The 21464-nt window shown below is 40.2% G+C and overlaps 1 protein-coding gene across 4 annotated transcripts in view; it reads right to left on the bottom strand.

Annotated features, from left to right (window-relative positions):
• LOC128703025 (uncharacterized) overlaps positions 1 to 21464 on the bottom strand; it is a 174508-nt gene that overhangs the window by 131941 nt on the left and 21103 nt on the right. For all 4 annotated transcript variants that reach the window (XM_070103694.1, XM_070103692.1, XM_070103695.1 and 1 more), the window contains exon 3: positions 6072 to 7420. In XM_070103694.1, the coding sequence (XP_069959795.1) occupies positions 6072 to 7420 (1349 nt within the window). The remainder of the gene's footprint in view (positions 1 to 6071; positions 7421 to 21464) is intronic.

Below are 21464 nucleotides of genomic sequence, written 5' to 3'. Positions count from 1 at the left end.
ACTCTCGTCCGCCGACGGTACCACTACATGAATGATATATTTTATTCATTTTAGAGTGTATATTAGGTTTCTAAGTTATTTATATTGTTTATTATGTCATACTAGATAAATTGTGATGGATAAATAAGCCGTATAGATGATATTAGCGAAATTATTCAAGATGTAGTTTTTGTCCGGTCTCTAGACAATCTCTCGTCCGCCGACGATACCACTACATGAATGACATATTTAACTCGTTCTAGAGTATATATCAGGTTTCTATGTTATTTATATTGTTTATTATGTCATATTAGATTAACTGAGATAGATAAATAAGCCATGGAGTTGATATTAGGGAAATTATTGAAGTATAGAATTCCACTAGAACAGATTAATTGCATTTTAGTTAATTTAAATGAAGAAAATTGACTCTGCAAATGAGCAAATCCAGTTGCAAGCACGGTCACGGAATGGATTAAACTCACAAGTAGAGGTTCCACTGTACACCGTACATTGTTTGCCTGTGATACTACAATATAGAACCTGTGTATTGTGCCAAAGCAAAAGCGTTTACATTGCTAAACTCACAAACTATAATGTAGTCACTTAGCCTTACTACCAGCTTACTCCATAATCTGTATTAATTTAGAGTTAAGAATTAATCTAAGTCTGCCCGAAATGCTTAGCCATACTAGGTGTCCTAGTGGCCCCCTCTGTAATTAGTATTTTATAACATATAAACCACACAATATCCAAAATCTGTAAACCCCGCATTGTAATCTTTACAGAGAATGAACTTGATTGATTGATTGTCCATAAAAGATAAGGTGACTCTGAAGCCACTGTCGGTCACCATGAACTCAGCTCATTCAGATAAACTGTGACTGGTAAATTTGGGCCTACAAATGAGAGAATAGGTCTGCGTTTTAAGTGCGCACTATATAAAAAGAATCCTGCAGCACGCAGTGCATAATGAGAAAAAACTGCGACCATGTTTATGGTGTAAACCCAACTTTACGGTGCATTTTCATATGGTTTGTATGGTTGTATTCTCGTTTTTTGGTCTCATTTGATAGAATGGAAGATATTTTACAGAAATAGATGAGATTTTGATTGGCTTCAAGCCGGACAGTACATTGGACCCTTGGTTTTCAGGTTTAATCCATTCCAGAGCGATTGGCATAAACGGAAATCGGCGAAAACAGAAACCATTTTCCCCATAAGAAATTATGTAAATCCAATTAATCCGTTCCAGACACCCAGATGTATTAACAAAAAAATGTTTTTTACCTTATAGATAGATTTACATGCACAAAAGAATGAACATTCAACATGACACTTACCTTTATTGAAGGCTGTTGTTGATGAATGAAAGACAGGGAGGAGGGGAGAGGGAGGAGGTTATTCTTTGGAAGGGAAATCCACCTCCATAAGGACTGTAGGTACCAGGTCCTTATCTGGGGTCACTTCCCTCCTTTGTTTCTTTGTTTCTTAATGCCACTAGGACCAGCTTCAGAGTCACTGGACCCCTGTCGCACAAAATATCTGTCCAGATAGGTCTGTTTCTGGCGTCTCTTTAAGATTTGCCTAAAATGGGATACGGCATTGTCATTGTAATAGTCGCCAGCATGGATTGCAATAGCTTTCTCAGGGTGACGTTCCTCCACAAATGAATGCACCTTAGTCCACACTGCACAAATCTCCTTATTCTCTGAAGAAGGCACCTTCTTCCATCTCTCTTCCTCCTCCTCTGAAGTAATTCCCTGAGCTGTGGTCTGTTGCTGTTGCAGATGAAGCTCTTGCAGCTCATCAGTGGTTAGCTCTTGATTGTGGTCCTCCACCAACTCTTCTACATCCTTGCCACTCACATCCAACCCTGTGGAATTCCCCAATGCCACAACTGATTGCACAACAGGTGTAGGGTCGACAGGCTCAGCCTCAAACCCTTCAAAATCCTTCTTCTGGACACAATCTGACCACAATTTTCCCCAAGCAGAGTTCATTGTCCTGCAAGTCACTCCCTGCCAAGCCTTATCTATAAGGCTTATGCAGTGGAAGATATTCAAGTGATTCTTCCAGAATTCTCTTAGGGTCAACTCATAGTCTGAGGTTATGTCAAAGCACCTTTGAAACATTGCTTTGGTGTACAATTTTTTAAGTTTGCAATGATCTGCTGGTCCATGGGCTGGATAAGAGGAGTGGTGTTAGGAGGCAAGAACTTCGCTGTTACAAAACTGAATTCCTTAGACAATTGGTCTTCCAAGGCTGGAGGATGAGCAGGAGCATTGTCCATTAACAGGAGGCACTGGAGTGGCCATTTATTATCCAGGAGGTATTTCTTCACACTCAGGCCAAACACTTCATTGAACCACTCCAGGAAAATTTGCCTCGTGACCCATGCCTTACTGTTAGCCTTCCACATCACACACAATTTACTCTTGACAACACTGTTTTTCTTGAACACACTGGGATTTTCAGAGTGATACACTTTGAAATCCCCACTAGCATTACCACAGAACAAGAGAGTTAGCCTGTCTTTCATAGGCTTGTGCCCTGGGAGTGCCTTTTCCTCCTGTGTGATGTAGGTCCTCTTTGGCATTTTCTTCCAAAACAGGCCTGTTTCATCACAAGTGAACACTTGTTGGGGTTGGAATTTTTCAGCCTCTACATAACCTTTGAATTTCCGCACGAATTTTTCAGCAGCTTGTTTGTCTGAACTGGCACCCCTCACCATGCCTTACAACACTGTGTATGCCACTTCGTTTCTTGAATTTTTCGAACCAGCCTTTGCTGGCCTTAAATTCACCAACATCGGCACTTGTTTCAGGCAGTTTCTTTATGAGATCGTCATGCAACTACCTTGCCTTTTCACAAATTATCGACTGCACACCATACCAACAACAATTTCTCCCCTTCTTCAATTGTTTAGGATCTCTGTTTGGTTATTGCAATCACCCCCTTTCGCAACATCAGCTTCCATGATTTCTTTTCTCTTTGCCACAATGGAGGTGATCGCTGATGGCGCCTTCCCATATATCCTGCCGAGTTCGGCTATACATATGCCACTATCATACTTTTGAACAATTTCTTTTTTCATTTCTATGGTGTTCCTCACTTTCTTTACCAAGGGCCTGGCACTAGGAGCTTTCTTTGGGGCCATGGTGGCTTATTTAGCAGTTACACACAATAAACAAGTGACAAAAACTATGGATTATTACGAAATCTTTCGTATGACCTGGCAGGATACGTCCACTCACCGAGAAACGAAGTGACACTGCCTGACAATGCGCGTAGGAGGCGGCTTTGTCTGGGCGCTGGACAATGGACAGGTTCCATACCATCAATGAAAACGGAGGAAATTGACAAAAATGGAACCAAAATACACCTACCATCCGACTTACGACCGAGTTCGGTTCCGAGAAACCGGTCGTCAGTCGAAATGGTCGTAAGTCGAACTTCACTACTGAATATCGAAATAACATTTTTGTAATGACTATTTTATTGTTTTATTTTGGTATTTTATGTTTTACTTCACTTTTTATGCTGTTAGTACTGTATTTTATACTGTAAGGTTTAGGATAAACACTGTGTACAACACAAACACTTGTTTATTTCCCAGAAATTTGGCATAAAAAAGCACGGTCGTAAGTCGAGTCGTCGTAAGTCGAGCAGGTCATAAGTCGGATGGTAGGTGTATTGACGAAAAAAGTCGATGAAAACGGAAATGGGCGATAATGGAGATCGACGAAAAGGGAGGGTCCACTGTACTTTAACCCTTAAACTGTCCAAATGTTGATCTACGTCCACGTGCGGGGGGCTCCGAACGTAGATCTACTTTTTTTTACATGCTTTCAAATAGGGAAAATCAAGGTCAGAGCACTACGCACGTCAACGTAGATCTACGTTTGGACAGTTTAAGGGTTAAACTAGAGCTCAAAGTAGCAGAAATGTTTGATTTTTGCCGATGTTCAAGAGTAAACAAATGATATCACCATCCAATACATGTCCAACTGGCCGATCTAATACACAGTCACGAATGGGTTGATATTATTTATACAGTTATTACAATAATGCAGTAGTCTGCATAACAGTAAATCTTCTATTTTTTTGTTTGAATAAAAATTGAAAATGGAAAGCAAGCATTATATAAGAGGGTCTGGAGATGTGACTAATGAACAGAGAAAATGTTATTTTAGTGATAGAATGTCTGCACTGCTTATTCTGGACCCTATTTTGAAATTGACATCTTTTGAAATTTGTGTGAAATTGGCCAAATTACTAATTTCTGACAACTTTACTGGATAGTTGAAATAGGTGAATGGGCAGTTTCTTCAGAACAGAAGGAACAATGGAATGGGCCAAACATAGCACATAAAGTGGGTGAAATCGTCGATGCCTAAATATCGCCATTGGATTAAGTGTACAGTATTCTAAAATAACCACTCTGTAATCCGGCAAAATCACTAATCCAGCACCCTACAGGTCCCAATGATGCCGGATTAGTGATGGCCAACCTGTACTATTAATAATAATAATATCAGATTGGAGGGAGGGAATATGGAGGAGGTGAAAGTGTTCAAATATTTGGGAGTGAACTTGTCAGCAGATGGGTCTATAAAAGACAAGGTAGACCACAGAACTGATGAGAAAAAAAAGGGGTGGTGCATTGAGGCATCTGTGGAGACAAAGAACATTATCCATGGAGGAAAAAAGGGGAATGTATGAGAGTACAGTGGTACCAATGCTCTTTTATGGGTGTGAAGCATGGGTTGTGAATGTTTCAACAAGGAGGAGGCTGGAGGCAGTGGAAATGTTGTGTCTAAGGCAATGTGTGGTGTGAATATTATGCAGAGAATCCATAGCTTGGAGATTAGGTGGTGTGGGTTACTAAAAGTATTATCCAGAGGGCTGAAGAGGGAGTGTTGAAGTGGTTCAGACATTTAGAGATGGAACAAAAATAGGATAACTTGGAGGGCGTATAAATCCGTAGTGGAAGGAAGGTGGGGTAGGAATCATCCTTGGAAAGGTGGAAGGGAGGGGGTAAAGTAGAATGTGTGTGCAATAGGCTTAGACATCCAACAAGCATGTGTGAGCATGTTAGATAGGAATGGAGGCAAATGGTTTTTAGGGCCTGACGAGCTGTTGGAGTGTGAACAAGGTAACATTTTGTGAAGGGATTCAGGGAAATCAGTTAGACTGACTTAAGTTCTGGAGGTGGGAAGTAAAGTGCCTACACTCTGAAGGAAGGATGGGGATATTTTCTGTTTGGAGGAGCATCTGAACTGTCATATGTGCATGTCTCTGGCAAGACAGTGATAGTTTGAATGATGGTGAAAGTGTTTCTTTTTCAGGTCACCGTACCTCAATAGGAGACAGCCAGTGCGTTATAAAAAAATTAATAATAATATTAATAATATTTGAGAATTCCTGTCTTGTAGGAGTGAAAATTTGGTGATGGGCACCTCAAAATGAAGTCGTCATCACAAATCTTTACACAAATAATTTTTAGCAAAAAATTAACTCAACCAAGGGGAGAGACACATGACAAAGACACAGGAAATGTTACCTTATTTCTCTATATGCTGAAGTTCTGAAAAATATTTCCTGAAAATACTGTGTCCATTCAATAAGTTTATTATTATGTACATGGGGAAGTGCTAAACCTGTAAGATTCATACATTGCCTGGTCAAATAATCTGAATATACACTACTTGAATTTTTTAACACTAAGCAATGTTGCTGCTCACTTTAATGAAATAGAAGACAGAAAGCATCAAAGATGTGCATATACTGCCAGGTGTCAATTAGTGTGAATTCCAATAATGCAGCCACTCCATGGGAGTCAGTATTCACACTAATTGAGACCTAGCTGTTTATATGTCACTGTGGAAGGTGCTTTGTTGATACTGAAGAGCTCTGATTCAATGAACTGGAGCTACCTTTCCTTTCCTTGGATCAAATCTGATTACTTCTCATTCCACAGACACTGCATGATGCTTGTGGATTTAGTGTTTCCCCATAAATACATTAATACTTGGTCTGCTAGGCTTTTATTAGATTATTAAAGAGAAGAATACAAGCACAGTACTTACCTTCTTATCAAAGCCATCGTAGCCCACTGGGGGTTGTGATCTGGGCATCATCTTCTCAGGATGTGTGTAATGATCAGTTGTCTGGCTATTTTCTGTCAATTGCTGTGAATATCGAGCCATCGGCTGATTTTTCTGAGCCCAGAGTGGTGTGCTTGAATCTCCTGGAAGCCTGTCAGCCTCCCAAGACGTTGCTGACCGATTTGCCTGCTGACTGTTCTGTGGCCACGTCTGTCCTGACCTGTTTGCTTGCAAGTTATCTGACTCCCAGTTCTGCATTGATCGATTTGTCAAATTATCCTGTGGCCAGGTTTGTGTCTGTTCACCAGCCACAGACCTTTCCTGGTCCCAAGTTCGCTGACTTGATGATGAACTATTTTGGTCATAGTTCTGTGATCTACTTGCCACAGAATTATTCTGTTCCCAATTCTGTGATCTTGAATTATTTGTCCCCCACGATGGTGGTTGTAAACCCGATAATGAATTACCCTGGCCCCAGTTCTGTGATCGACCTGATGAACCACTCTGCTCCCAAGTTGGTGCCTGTCGGTTTAATTTTGGATCGAACTCTTCCCAGCTCTGTGCCGATCGATTTGATGCCAAATCATTTTGCTCCCAGCTCGTTGCTGTTCGATTCAACTTTACATTATCCTCGTTCCAATTTTGTGTTGAACGATTTGGTGAATCATTTTGTTCCCAACTTGTTGCTGTTCGATTTGACTTTAAATTTTCCTCGTCCCAAGCTTGTGTTGAGCGACTTGACACTGAATGACTACCTTCCCAGGCCTGTGAGGGTCGACCTGATGCAGAATTATTTTGTTCCCAATTCTGCCCTGATCGGCCAGGCATTAAATGACTATCTTCCCAGGCCTGTGATGGTCGACCAGATGCTGAATCATTTTGGTCCCAATTTTGTGAACGACCCGACAGAGGATAACTATCTTCCCAGGACTGGGATGGTCGACTTGAGAAGGAAGAGTTATCACCCCAAGTATCTCTTGGTTGACTTGAATATTGACTATACTGTTCAAAAGTCAACGATCGGGTCGAGAGTGGATAACTCTGATCCCAGTTGTGTGTTGTTCGACTGAAAAATGAACTACTTTGCTCCCAGTCATGCGAAGTTCGGCCTAAAAGTGGACCACTATGTAACCAGTTCTGCGATGTTATGCTTGAAGGTAAGTTACTTGACTCCCAGGAATTTGTGGATCGACCAAAGAGGGAACTTCTCTGTGTCCATGAAGGTAGAAATGTGACCTTCTTAGCATGTACCCATGGCTTCAGTAGACGGCTTGTTATCTTCTCACTTGGCCATGTGTCAGTCTGTTCAGTGCCTGTAGCTGCAGCATTTTCTGAAAAGGTAAATTAAGGTCACTGCAGATCAATAACTCTACTGTTGTGAGCTCATGCACAGATGAAGGTCTCAGATGTTTCATTTAGTGTTTTCTTATTATCATTATTAATATTATTATTATTATTATTATTACAGGACAACATTAACTTTTAAGGGTTATATAAGGAGATTAGGAAATCTGAGGTAATCATGCTTAATCCAAGGAAGGAGAGGGTAGCTCCAATTCCTATCATCAAAAGCTCTTCACCAGCATCATCAAACTTTCCCCCAGCCCCTCTGTAGAATTCTCATTGAGGCTCCCACAAATAATCTCTTATTTGTGTCTCATCCACAATGAGGCAACCTTCACATGTCAATGTTTTGACTTCACACTTTGGAGTGATTGCAGATAAGTGGTTTTTATGGCTTGATGTGCTGTTGGAATGTGAGCACTTGTGAAGGGATTTACAGAGGAAACTGCTAAGCCAGACTCGAGTCCTGGAGGTGGGAAGTACAGTGTCTGCACTTTGGAGGGGTGGAGATGTATTTAGGAGGATCATTTAAATTGTGATGTCTGGGCACTTCTGGTAAGAGAGCTATTGAATGAATGATGGTGAATAGGTTTTCCCTTCCCAGAGTCACCCTCAGTGGAAGATGCCTGTATGCTAAACAAAAAATAATGTTTAATATTATAAAACTAATGTGAAAGACCTGGGAGTGATGTCAGAGGATCTCACCTTCAAAGACCACAACAATGTATATACCTCATCTGCTAGAAAAATAATAGGATGGATAATGAGAACCTTCAAAACTAGGGATGCCAAGCCTATGATGATTCTCTTCAAATCACTTGTTCTCTCTAGGCTGGAATACTGCAGAACACTAACTGCCCCTTCAAGGCAAGTGAAATTGCTGACCTGGAGAGTGTACAAAGAACTTTCACAGCACACATAAGTACGATACAGTGCCTAAATTACTGGGAGCGGTTGAAGACCCTTGGTTTGTATTCCCTGGAATGCAGGAGAGAAAGATACATACATGATAATATACACTTGGAAATCCTAGAGGGATTAGTAACAAACTTGCACACAAAAATCACTCCCTATGAAAGCAAAAGACTCAACAGGAGATGCAACATTCTCCAATGAAAAGCAGGGGCACCATGAGCACACTCAGAGTCAACACAAAAAGTGTCAGGAGCCCAAGACTGTTCAACTGCCTCCCAGCATATATAAGGGGGATTACCAATAGACCCCTGGCTGTCTTCAAGAAGGCACTGGACAGACACCTAAAGTCAATACCTGACCAGCCGGGCTGTGGTTCCACGCACATTGGTTTACGTGCAGCCAGCAATAACAGCCTGGTTGATCAAACCTGATCTACCAGGAGAGTTGACCTCTGTGAACATCAAGATATGTACAGTGGACCCCCCATCTTATGATATTAATCTGCTCCTGAGAGCTCATCATAAGCCGAAATTATCGTTAGCCGAATTAATTTTCCCCATAAGAAATAATGGAAATCAAATTAGTCCATTCCTGACACCCCAAAGTATGAAAAAAAAATTTTTACCACATGAAATATTAATTTTAATACACACAAACTGAAGAAGATATGTACAATTACATGACACTTACCTTCATTGAAGATCTGATGATGATTGATGGGATGGGAGGAGGGGAGTGTGTGGAAGTTATTGTTTAGAAGGGGAATCCCCTTCCATTAGGACTTGGAGGTAGCAAGTCCATTTCTGGGGTTACTTCCCTTCTTCTTTTAATGCCACTAGAACCAGCTTGAGAGTCACTGGACCTCTGTCACACAACATATAAGAACATAAGAAAGAAGGAACACTGCAACAGGCCTACTGACCCATGCGGAGCAGGTCCATGTCCCCCCGGATTAGACCAATGACACCCCCCCCCGGATTAGACTAATGACACCCCCCCCCCGGATTAGCCCAATGACCCACCCAATCTGGTCATCTCCACTCAAGGATGGAGCACTGCACCAGACCCAGCAGCACAAGCTAGTCAGGTCCAACTCACACCCACCCACACCCACTCATTTATTTATCTAACCTATTTTTAAAACTACACAATGTTTTAGCCTCAATAACTGTACTCAGGAGTTTGTTCCACTCATCCACAACTCTATTACCAAACCAGTGCTTTCCTATATCTTTCCTGAATCTGAATTTTTCCAACTTGAAACCATTGCTGTGAGTCCTGTCTTGGCTGGAAATTTTCAGCACGCTATTTACATCCCCTTTATTTATTCCTGTTTTCCATTTATACACCTCGATCATATTCCCCCTAATTCTACGCCTTTCGAGAGAGTGCAGATTCAGGGCCCTCAGTCTATCCTCATAGGGAAGATTTCTGATACATGGGATCATCTTTGTCATCCTCCTCTGTACGTTTTCCATAGAGCTCTGTACCTACTGTCCCTTTAAGACTTTCCTAAAATGGGCCATGACATTGTCATTGTACAGGTTGCCAACACGGCTTGCAGTAGCTGTGTCAGGGTGGTTTTCATCCATAAAGGTTTGCAGTTCAACCCACTTTGCACACATTTCCTTAATCTCTTTTTTCAATTCCAAACTAATTCTCACCCTTTTTACCACAGGGATGGCACTAGAAGCTTTCTTGGGGTCCATGGTGACTTATTTTGCAGTTACAAGCACTAAAAACACTGGGATAATGTGAAATGTACCAAATGTATGCGTAGATGCGACCGCACTGGCTGGCTTGTAAACACTGGTGCTGAGGCCACACGTGGGATATGTCCCAGATGAATCACGTAAGGCAAGTTTTTTAGCGTGAGGCGAGGCAAAATTTTTACGTTCAAATGCTTCGTATGGCGGATTTAACATAACGCGATGCGTTCATAAGGCGGGGGGTTCACTGTACTTCAGTACCTTCCCGTGTCCACTATGTGATGACACTGCCCAATACAGCCTCTCCTCATTTAGCGATGTACTTGTTTACCGACGCCTCATACTTATGACAGGCTCTCTGACCAGTATTCAGATGTCTTCTTCGAGGGGCCAGGCTGAGGTTTGGCAGACAGTAACGCGACACCACCACCAGCCTTGAAAAACCTGCACCTAGTTCCTCACTGAACGCTTACACACACCAACATTCCCCACTATTTCTTTCATCTGTTGCCCAGTTTTGTGAAGCCCTATGATTTGATCTATAGTTTCAGGTGTTAAAGACTTCCATTTACCCATAATCAAACATGTAAAGCCCCAAAACTAAAGGGAACACCGGACAAAAGATGGGGCAGATGAAAGACGAAAGTGCAACACTCCCTCTCACCCCAGCAGCCACATGAGCACTGAGGAGTCACTCTGAAGTGTGGCGGCAGGCCATGACGTCATGCTAACAGCTGCTACTTGGCATAATGCACTGACAAAAAAAGACCCTCCTGTATGGTAGGCCTTTGATTTTCGTCACAGCATTATGCCGGGGCGCTCACCTGGGACTAGCACTGTACATGTATATATACGTAGCTTCATAACCCCATACAGTAAGCAAAAATTGCTGTAAGGTGGAAAAGAGCAGTATTTTTATTACTGAATGCATCTAAAACTCCTGATAATGTGTTTATCTTATATTAACCCTTTCACTGTTGGTGCCATAGTACTATGGCTTATGAGCCGGTGTTGGTGCCATAGTACTACGCCAAAATTCTAGCAGCTTCAAATCTAGCGGGAGAAAGCTGGTAGACCTACATGTGAGAGAATGGGTCTGCATGCTCAGTGAGCGCAGTATCAAAAAAAATCGGGGAGCCAGTGGTGCATTGTGGGAATGCCATTTCAGTTAGCCTTATTCACCATGCCTTGCGGTAAGAAACTCCTCACTCCCTGGTGAACTGGGACTCTTCTTTTCCCAAGTGACAGTTCTAACACAGACGAAAGCATCAGTAAAGATGAATTTCATGGTTTTGAGGAGTTTGTGACTGAAAGCAATGCCCAGGATACAGGAAATAGCGCTGAAAATCCAAACGACCCTCAACCTTCCACCTCAGGTGCTGGCCCGTCTTGTTCACATTCAATTGTACCAGAATGAAAGAGGAAACTCATATTTCCCCATGTCCAGGACTCAGATATGAGCAGTGTTGATGATAGTGATAGTGATTGGGATTTACAAGTGTTTGATGACAATTCCAGTAGAGACAGTGAAGAGGAATATTCTCCAGTGAAGCATCAATGTATATGATGCTACATGCATTCTGGTAGTGTGTCATATGCTATTTCAAGGTGAAGGAGCACATCTCGGAGTACATCCCATGGCCCTACACCAGGAACAGACAGTGAAAATAACGATGATATTGTTACAATTGGGATGGATAATGTGCATGCGGCATCAGGTGGTGGTGGTGCCATGCTCCATGAGGCACAAGCAGCAGCCAACGCTGGGAGCCACGCCCCTGACTCAGCTGATCCATGACAAAGGCCACCTTCACCCACCCATGCACCCACAACCACAACCTGTACAACCACAGCCTGCACAACCACAACCACCTGTCAACATCCAGTACCCACCAGCAGACCGCATCTGAGATTGGCAGGAGGGTGCCAATTTTGTTCCCAATCCCCATCACTTTGATGAAACTCAAAGTGGAATACGGCCATCTTGTACACTTGATAACAATGCCACTGAACTACAACGTTTCAAGTTATTCTTTGATGAACCCCTGATGGAAATTGTTGTCAGGGAAAGCAACACATACTTCGAGTACACCATGGCAAACACAATTATTTCACCAAAATCACGCCTACACCAGTGAAGGAGACAACTGTGGCTGAGATGTATCTGTTCTATGCCACAACAATGCTTATGCCACATGTGTATAAGCACACTGTCTTTGATTCTGTTCAAAGGTAGACTGTTGTTCAAGCAGTACATACCAAGCAAGAGGAAATGCTTTTGTATAAAACTGTTTGTACTTTGTGATGACTACAGTGGTCTTGTATTGGATATTATTGTGTACACTGGAAGCAATACATTGCAAGATACCAAGAAGTTATTGGGTATCTCTGGTGATGTGGTTAGAACATAAGAAAGAAAGAAGGAACACTGCAGCAGGCCTACTGACCCATGACTCACCTAATCAGGTCACTTCCACTTAGGGAAGGAGCACCGCATCAGACCTAGTAGCACAAGCTAGTCAGGTCCAACTCACACCCACTCATGTATTTATCTAACCTATTTTTAAAACTACACGTTTTAGCATCAATAACTGTACTCGGGAGTTTGTTCCACCCATCCACAACTCTATTACCAAGCCAATGCTTTCCTATATCCTTCCTGAATCTGAATTTTTCCAACTTGAAACCATTGCTACGAGTCCTGTCTTAGCGGGAAATTTTCGGCATGCTATTTAAATCCCCTTTATTTATTCCTGTTTTCCATTTATACACCTCAATCATATCCCCCCTAATTCTACGCCTTTCGAGAGAGTACAGATTCAGGGCCCTCAGTCTATCCTCATAGGGAAGATTTCTGATACATGGGATCATCTTTGTCATCCTCCTCTGTATGTTTTCCAGTGCATTTATATTCATTCTGTAATACAGTGACCAGAACTGTGCAGCTTAATTCAAATGAGGCCTAACCAAGGATATATAGAGTTGAAGAACAATCTGAGGACTTCTATTATTTATACTTCTAGATATGAAGCCAAGGATTCTGTTAGCTTTACTGCGAACACTAATGCACTGTTGCCTTCGTTTTAGATTACTGCTTACCAGAACTCCTAAATCCTTTTGGCAATCAGTAGTATTAAGATCTACATTATTTAGTTTATATGTGGCATGGTTATTTTCCTGTCCAACATTTAGAACTTTGCATTTGTCTATATTAAACTGCATCTGCCAATTCTCCAACCATTGCATCAGTCTATTCAAATCATCCTTGAAGTGCTCTATGGTCCTCATTAGAGTGAATTGAACAGCCTATTTTGGTGTCATCAGCAAATTTGCTTATGTCGCTATTTATTCCCTCATCTATGTCATTATGTGTAAACTGTGAACAACAAAGGGCCCAACACTGACCCCTGCAGAACACCACTTGTGACGTGCCCCCATTCTGATTTTTCCCCATTTATGCAAACTCTCTGCTGCCTATTTGTCAGCTATGCCTCTACCCAGGAAAAAATTTCTCCTCTATTCCGTGTGCCTTAAGTTTTCTCAATAGCTTCTGAAGTGGAACTCTATCGCAAGCCTTACTGAAGTCCATATACACAATATCATATTCATTACCATGATCTACCTCCTCAAACACCTTAGTGAAAAAAGTTAGTAAATTCGTAAGACAGGAACGCCCCTTTGTAAAGTCGTGTTGAGATTCATTAACCCTTTCAGGGTCCAAAGGTCAAATTTCAAAGTGCGCACCAGTGTCCAAGAATTTTCAAAAAATAATTTTGTTATTTTTTTCTTTTGAAATGGCAGAGAATCTTTTTCTGAAGGCAATAAAACAAAAAGTACAAAATTTGATGGAAAATTGCCGAAATTATGCTCTCGCGAATTTTGATGTGTAAGCCATATTTACACCGGCGATTTTGCCGACTTTGACTCCCATTTTAGGCCAATTACTTTATTCTAGTCAACCAAATTCTTAGCTATTTCACTAGTATTACTTCTGTTCTATAGACTGAGCACAAGAAATTGCCAAGTCAACTGTTTCAACTACAAAATAAAGTGATGGGAAATTTAGTGCAAAGTTCAAAATACAGTGGACCCCCGCATAGCGAACTTAATCCGTGCAAGAGGGCTGGTCGTTATGCGAAATGTTCGCTATGCGAATTAATTTTCCCCATAAGAAATAATGGAAATAAAATTAATCCGTGCAAGACACCCAAAAGTATGAAAAAAAAAATTTTTTACCACAAAAAAATGTTAATTTTAGTACACACAAACTGAAAAAGGCATGCACAATTACATGACACTTACTTTTATTGAAGATCTGGTGATGATTGATGGGATGGGAGGAGGGGAGAGAGTGTGTTAGTGTTTAGAAGGGGAATCCCCTTCCATTAACACTTGAGGAGGCAAGTCCTTTTCCGGGGTTACTTCCCTTCTTCTTTTAATGCCACTAGGACCAGCTTCAGAGTCACTGGACTTCTTTCTGTCCATAGAGCTCTGTACCTCCCGTTCCTTTACGATTTGTCTAAAATGGGCCATAACATTGTCATTGAAATAGTCACCAGCACGCCTTGCAACAGCTGTGTCAGGGTGATTTTCATCCATAAAGGTTTGCAGTTCAACCCACTGTGCACACATTTCCTTAATTTTTGAAGTAGGCACAATGGATTCCACAACTGGCATAGGCTTCTCAGGGTTAGCCCCAAACCCTTCAAAATCTTTCTTAATTTCCATACTAATTCTCACCCTTTTTACCACAGGGTTGGCACTAGAAGCTTTCTTGGGGCCCATGGTCACTTATTTTCAACAAACAGAACCGAAAACACTGTAATAATACGAAATATTCCGAGTGTATGCTTGAATGTTACCGCGGAGGCTAGCTGGTAAACAATGGGACAGGCGGCACATGTGAGGCTGGCCGAGGCCGCACATTGGACGCGTCTCGGACGAAGTTCGCTGAGCGGGTTTTTGTCTACTATGCGGGGCAAAATTTTAGCGATCAAAGCGTTCGCTATGCGGAATGTTCGCTATGCAAGGCGTTCGCTATGCGGGGGTCCACTGTATTCCAATTTCAAAATAGGGTCCAGAATAAACAATGCAGGCATTCCTGGCACTAAACTAACATTTCCTCTGTTCATTAGTTATGTTTTGAGGCTTTACAAATGAATTCCATTCTCATTTTTAATTCACATAATGAATTTTTATTCAAACCAAGAAATGGAAGATTTACTGTCATGCAATACTGTAATAATTGTATAAATAATATCAGCACATTTGTGAACGTATATTAGACCCACCAGCTGGCATGTATTAGACGTGTGAGGTCATTTGTTTACTCTTGAACATCGGCAAAAATTTAACATTTCCGCTACTTTGAGCTCAGTTTCAGGCCATTTTCATTACTAAAGCCAATCAAAATCATCTCTATTTCTGTAATATACCTTCCAGTCTATCAAATGAGACCAAGAAATCGCAAATACAACTATAAAAAACATACGAAAAAACACTGCAAAGTTGCTGTTTTAATAAAAAATTACGGTCTCAGTTTTTTTCTCTCATTACGCACTGTGTGCTGCAGGATTTGTTTTATGTGGTGTACACATACCACATAGATGTATTCTCTCATATCTAGGCCCAAATTTACAACACTCACAGCTTATCAGAGTGAGCTGAGCTCATGGCGTAGATCTATGGTTAGGACCCTCAACGTAAAGCCGTAGATCTACAGCATGGACCCTCAAGGGGTTAATCAATTTATGCCTATCACGATGGCTATGAATTGCTTCGGCAATTACTGATTCCATTAATTTTCCCACTATGGAGGTAAGGCTTATTGGTCTATAGTTCTAAGCTAAGGACCTATCACCTGCCTTATAAATAGGTATTACATTTGCCATTTCCCACTTATCAGGCACTATGCCAGTTTGTAATGATATGTTGAAAAGATTAGCCAAAGGTATGCTAAGTTTTTTACATTCCTTTAACACCCTTGCAAACAGTTCATCAGGGCCTGGGGATTTGTTAGGTTTTAATTTCTCTATTTGTCTGAGGACCATGTCACTACTTACCACAATCGTGCATAATTTATTATCGTCCTGTTCTATATAATCTATTATTTCAGGAATTTCGCTAGTATTTTCCTGGGTAAAAACTGAGAGGAAGTAGGTACTGAGAATTTCACACATATCCTTATCACTGTCAGTGATCTGACCTAGGTTACTCTTAAGTGGGCCTATCTTGTCCCTAATCTTACTTCTGTATACCTGAAAGAACCCTTTTGGGTTAGTCTTTGAATCTCTTGCGACCTTAGCCTCATAATCTCTTTTTGCTTTTCTTATACCTTTTTTTATTTCTCTCTTTAATTGAATATATTGATTTCTTAACTGCCCATCCCATCTTTTGATATGCCTATATATGCCTCTCTTTTGACCAATGAGATATTTTAATCTATTATTCATCCATTTGAGATCATTCTTGTTAGATCTAATTTCCCTACTCGGAACAAAAGTTGTCTGGGCAGCTAGAACTATGCTCTGAAAAAAGTCATATTGGCAACCATGATCACCTACCTGACTCATAGTCAGGTCATCTCAATTTAGCCCACCCAGGTAATTATTCAGTCCCATGAAGTCGGCCAAGCGAAACTCTGGGACAGAGATTTGATTGCAGTTATCTGGGTAATTCCATGATATATTGAAACTAAGTGATTTGTGATCACTTTCCCCAAGCTTATCATTAACCTCAAGATTATTAATTAGTGATTCTTTGTTGGCAAGAATCAAGTCAAGCAGACTGTTTCCTCTAGTTGGTTCTGTCACAAACTGTTCTAAAAAGCAATCCTGAACCGTATCAAGAAAGTCACCAGACTCAAGATTTCCTGTCATATTTTTCCAATCAATTTGTCTAAAGTTAAAATCTCCCATTAACACAACATTTTCATATCTAGATGCCTTATGAATTTTGTCCCATAACAGCTTACTGCACTCCCTATCAAGGTATGGGGGCCTATAAATCACACCCAGAATTAATTTGTCACGACCCTCGAGAAACTGTAGCCAAACAGATTCTGTGTTCGATGTTTCTACTCTTTTATCATGTCTAAGACAACAATTTAAATTATCTCTGACATACATCGCCACTCCACCACCTTTCCTGTTGACCCTATCAGTGTGGAATAGTTTATAACCCTGTATGTTGCATTCAGAAGGCATTTCTCTATCTTTCAGGCTGAACCAGGTCTCTGTTATAACAATAATATCTATATTACCTGCACTTGCAAGTAATCTTAGCTCATCTATCTTATTTCTTAAACTCCTACTATTTGTATAGTAAAAACTCCTACTATTTGTATAGTTAGAACAATGATGGAACCATATCTTGGTAATGGGCATATATTATATACTGATAACTGGTACACAAGCCCGTTCTCAGTGATTTCTTGCGAGTGAACATGACAGATGTGTACGGCACAGTGCGTGCAAATCATAAGCATATGCCCAGGTTTGACTCAGGCACTCACAGAGGTGGGGTGCATGCATTTGCTGCCAATGACATCATGGCATTTCAGTGGCATGACAAACGAGATGTCACATTGTTGACGTCAATTCACTGAAACGAAATGACAGACAGTGGCAGGCAGGATAGAGAGACCAATGAACCTATTTTAAAACTTTTAGCTGTGATGGACTACACCCTCAATATGCGTTCGGTGGACAAACGTAACATGCAAATTGGGTTTAATGACTGTGTTTGCAAGAGTTATATATGGTAAATAAAACTCTCTTTCCATCTTTTGGACATTTCCATGCTCAATGCTTATAATATGCATAAACTGAAGACCAAAAACAAACCACCATATGGTGAATTTTGTTTGTCTATCATCAGACAAACAATATTCAAGTACCAAGTAACAACACCTGCAATAGAAAACTGCCCACGAAATTATCACCAAATACCCTCTCGATCAAGGCCTGGTGATCACTACCTAATACAAGTGCCTCCTACTAAGAAGAAATACGCTTTTTATAAGCTCTAATATTACTACCAGTGCAATATTGAATCTTAATAGTTGTTCCTAAAAATTTAATACTTGTAATAGAAATTATTTCATTTTTTTTTATATTTTTAATTAACATTACCTGCTTAAATTTTGTTCAATACCATATTTACAATTAGTTCATTTCACTTTTGTAGAATTAATTACTATATTCTCTCAGAATAGTTCTTCGCACTCAAATACTTTGTACTGCCCATTATAAGTTTAATATTAAGGCCAGTGTATCACTTCCAGTACCAAGAAAATTTAATGAGTTCAGAAAGCTAACTATTCTCAATCAACAACTTTAGTCATAACCAATTCAAAATTGTACCATAATGAGAGTTAGCAATATCTCTAATACTATAACCAGTGTAATATTAAATCCTCAGAATTGTACCATACCAAGAGTTAACTAAATCTCTGCCTTTTATAATTACTTGTTACAATCATTAGCTAGTAAGAATAGTTTAGCATCATTTGATTAAGTTTAGCATAATACGTACGTTCTTCTTAAGTTAGGATATAGAATCATACTCAATCTTATGAATACAAGCATATATCCTGATATCAACCTCTTATTAAATGACCTACACAAATCTAACAGCAACTGTAATTATTACACAGCAGAACAAGCAAAGACAATACTCAGAGCCAACAATAACATAGCTATCTTTAATTACAATGTCAGATCTTTAAGCAAACATTACGATGACCTCACAGCATTACTAAATTCCCTGCATGCAAGTATGTCTATCATTACTCTCACCGAAACCTGGCTAAAGCCCGGTACCACAGATATCTATGCCATTCCTGGTAATACAGCCATACACAACTGTAGGCCAGACCAGCAAGGGGGAGGAACAGCTATACACTACTCAGATCAACTTGAATGTGTCAATAATACATGCACAAGGGATGAACATGGATAATATATTACACTATAGCTAAATTTAAATCCAAAGTTCTACAGAAACCTCTCACAGTGATAAATACCTACAGAGTACCATAGTCAAACAGTTACCAATTTAGTGTTAAATTAGGAAGCATGATATCTGATGCACACATGAACAAAGACTACTTGCAGGCGACTTATATTTAAATCTCCTGCATGACCAGGACCCACAAGTAACTGAACTCACAAACACTATGAGCAACTGCTTGCTGCTACCAACAGTAACATAATCTACAAGAATCTCGGAGAAAAGTATCTCCCTATTAGACCACATCTGGACAAACATCATATCCCTTTTAAAATCAGGCATAATCACAGATAACACCACAGACCACTACCCCACCTTTCTCATAACCAACATAATGAGACAGCTATTAATAGCTTTATAGCAGCAATGACGAACATAGACTGGCACAACGAGCTAGAAATCTATGCAGATACTGATGAATGTATTAATAATTTTCTAAAGAAGACCCAATACCTCTATAACATGCATTGCCCTAAAAAAACAAAACAGATGACAGCTAAGAGACTGAGCAGTCCCTGGCTAACACCCAGCATCCTCAAATCCATAAATATAAAGCACCTATATGAACAACAATACAGAATGGGGGCAAATAACCAGAGACCAAACTAAACATTACTCGTCAATCCTAACCAGCCTGATAAGAAGGTCAAAAAATTTGTATTACGAGAACAGATTACATAACTTAAGAGGTGATATAAAAAAGACTTGGAAAACATTATCTGAAATTCTAAGAACCAAAAAGATATACAAAAACAGAACAATCAAACTAACAAAACCTGACTGAAACAGCAAACAGACTCAATGTTTTCTTCTCCACCACAGAAAAAACCTAGTGAGCATAATCCCAACCTCAAACACCCTTCCAAAAGACTACCTGACTGGCTCCTACCTGAATACACTATTCCTAGCTCTGACCAACCCAACAGAAGTCTCACTCATCATCAACACACTAAATACCAAGGCAGGAGATTTAAATACCTTACCACTTTTTATGTACAAAAAAACTTCTCAAGTACTGTCACCAATTATTGCAACTTGCCCGTGCTGCCGTGCCTCGTTGTGCTCCATGTTTTTTCGTGTTTTCACGGTCTCTGTTACGTGCTAGAACTTTAGTTTGTGCAATCGATCTTATACGATACATACCTCAAGTGCTTGGAACCAATCTTGGGCAGAAAATAGTTTATACTGAGTCATAAAGAAAGATTAGTGTGCACTACCTAGCAGAGTTTTACTCCCAGAGGGGAATAATAGGCCTGTGTGCCGTGTGCAAAATAATAATAGAACTTTTCTTAGTCAGAGGAAAGAAAATCTCCCTGATAATATTTTGTATACATAGTGTTATAGTGTATATTACAGTGGCACCCTAGTATATAGATAATAAATGCTAAAGTGCCTTTTAAAACAGGCGCAATTCAAACTGAAGTGATAGGCCTAAAGAGGCAGGTGCCAGAAGTCGCCAGAAACATACCACACAGGTCAGCTGTTTTAACCCTTTCAGGGTTTCGGGCACACTAGTACGGCTTACGCACCAGGGTTTTTGATGTACTAGTACGCCTAAATTCTAGCACCCTCAAATCTAGTGAGAGAAAGCTGGTAGGCCTACATATGAAAGAATGGATCTATGTGGTCAGTGTGCATGGTATAAAAAAAAATCCTGCAGCACACAGTGCGTAATGAGAAAAAAAAACTTTGACCGTGTTTTTGGAATAAAACAGCGACTTTGCACTGTATTTTCGTATGGTATTTATTGTTGTATTCTAGTTTTCTTGGTCTCATTTTATAGAATGGAATGCATATCACAGAAATTGAGATGATTTTAACTGGTTTTACAATGAAAAGTACCTTGAAATTGAGCTCAAAGTAGCAGAAATGTTCGATTTTTACCAAAGTTCAAAAGTAAACAAATCATGCCAAGCGTCCAATACACGTCAACTGGTGAGTCTAACATTCTTTTGCAAGTGTGCCAATATGATTTATACCATTTTTTACACTAATGCAGTAGTCTGCATAACAGTAAATCTTCTATTTTTCGTGAGAATAAAAATACAAAGTGGAAAGCAAAAGAATGTAAGAGGGGCCTTGAGATGTGACTAATGAACAGGAGAAATGTCATTTTAGTGCCAGGAATGTATTTCTTGTTTGTTCTGGACCCTATTCGGAAATTGGCATTTTTTGAAATTTGTGTGAAATTGGCAAAATTGCTAAATTCTGACCATTGTATTGGATAGTTGAAAATGGTAAATGGGTGGTTTCTTGCACTCATTCAATAGAAAAAATGTAGTTCTAGCGAAATATTCATGTTTTTTGTCGACTAGTACAGAGGAATTGGCCGAAAATGGGGCTCAAATTGGGCAAAATCGCCGATGCGTAAACATCGCCGAGACCGCTAACTTCG

The sequence above is a fragment of the Cherax quadricarinatus genome, chromosome 86 (genome assembly GCF_038502225.1).
Source record: "Cherax quadricarinatus isolate ZL_2023a chromosome 86, ASM3850222v1, whole genome shotgun sequence".
NCBI lineage: Eukaryota > Metazoa > Arthropoda > Malacostraca > Decapoda > Parastacidae > Cherax > Cherax quadricarinatus.
This window is presented reverse-complemented; position numbering and strand designations above follow the sequence as displayed.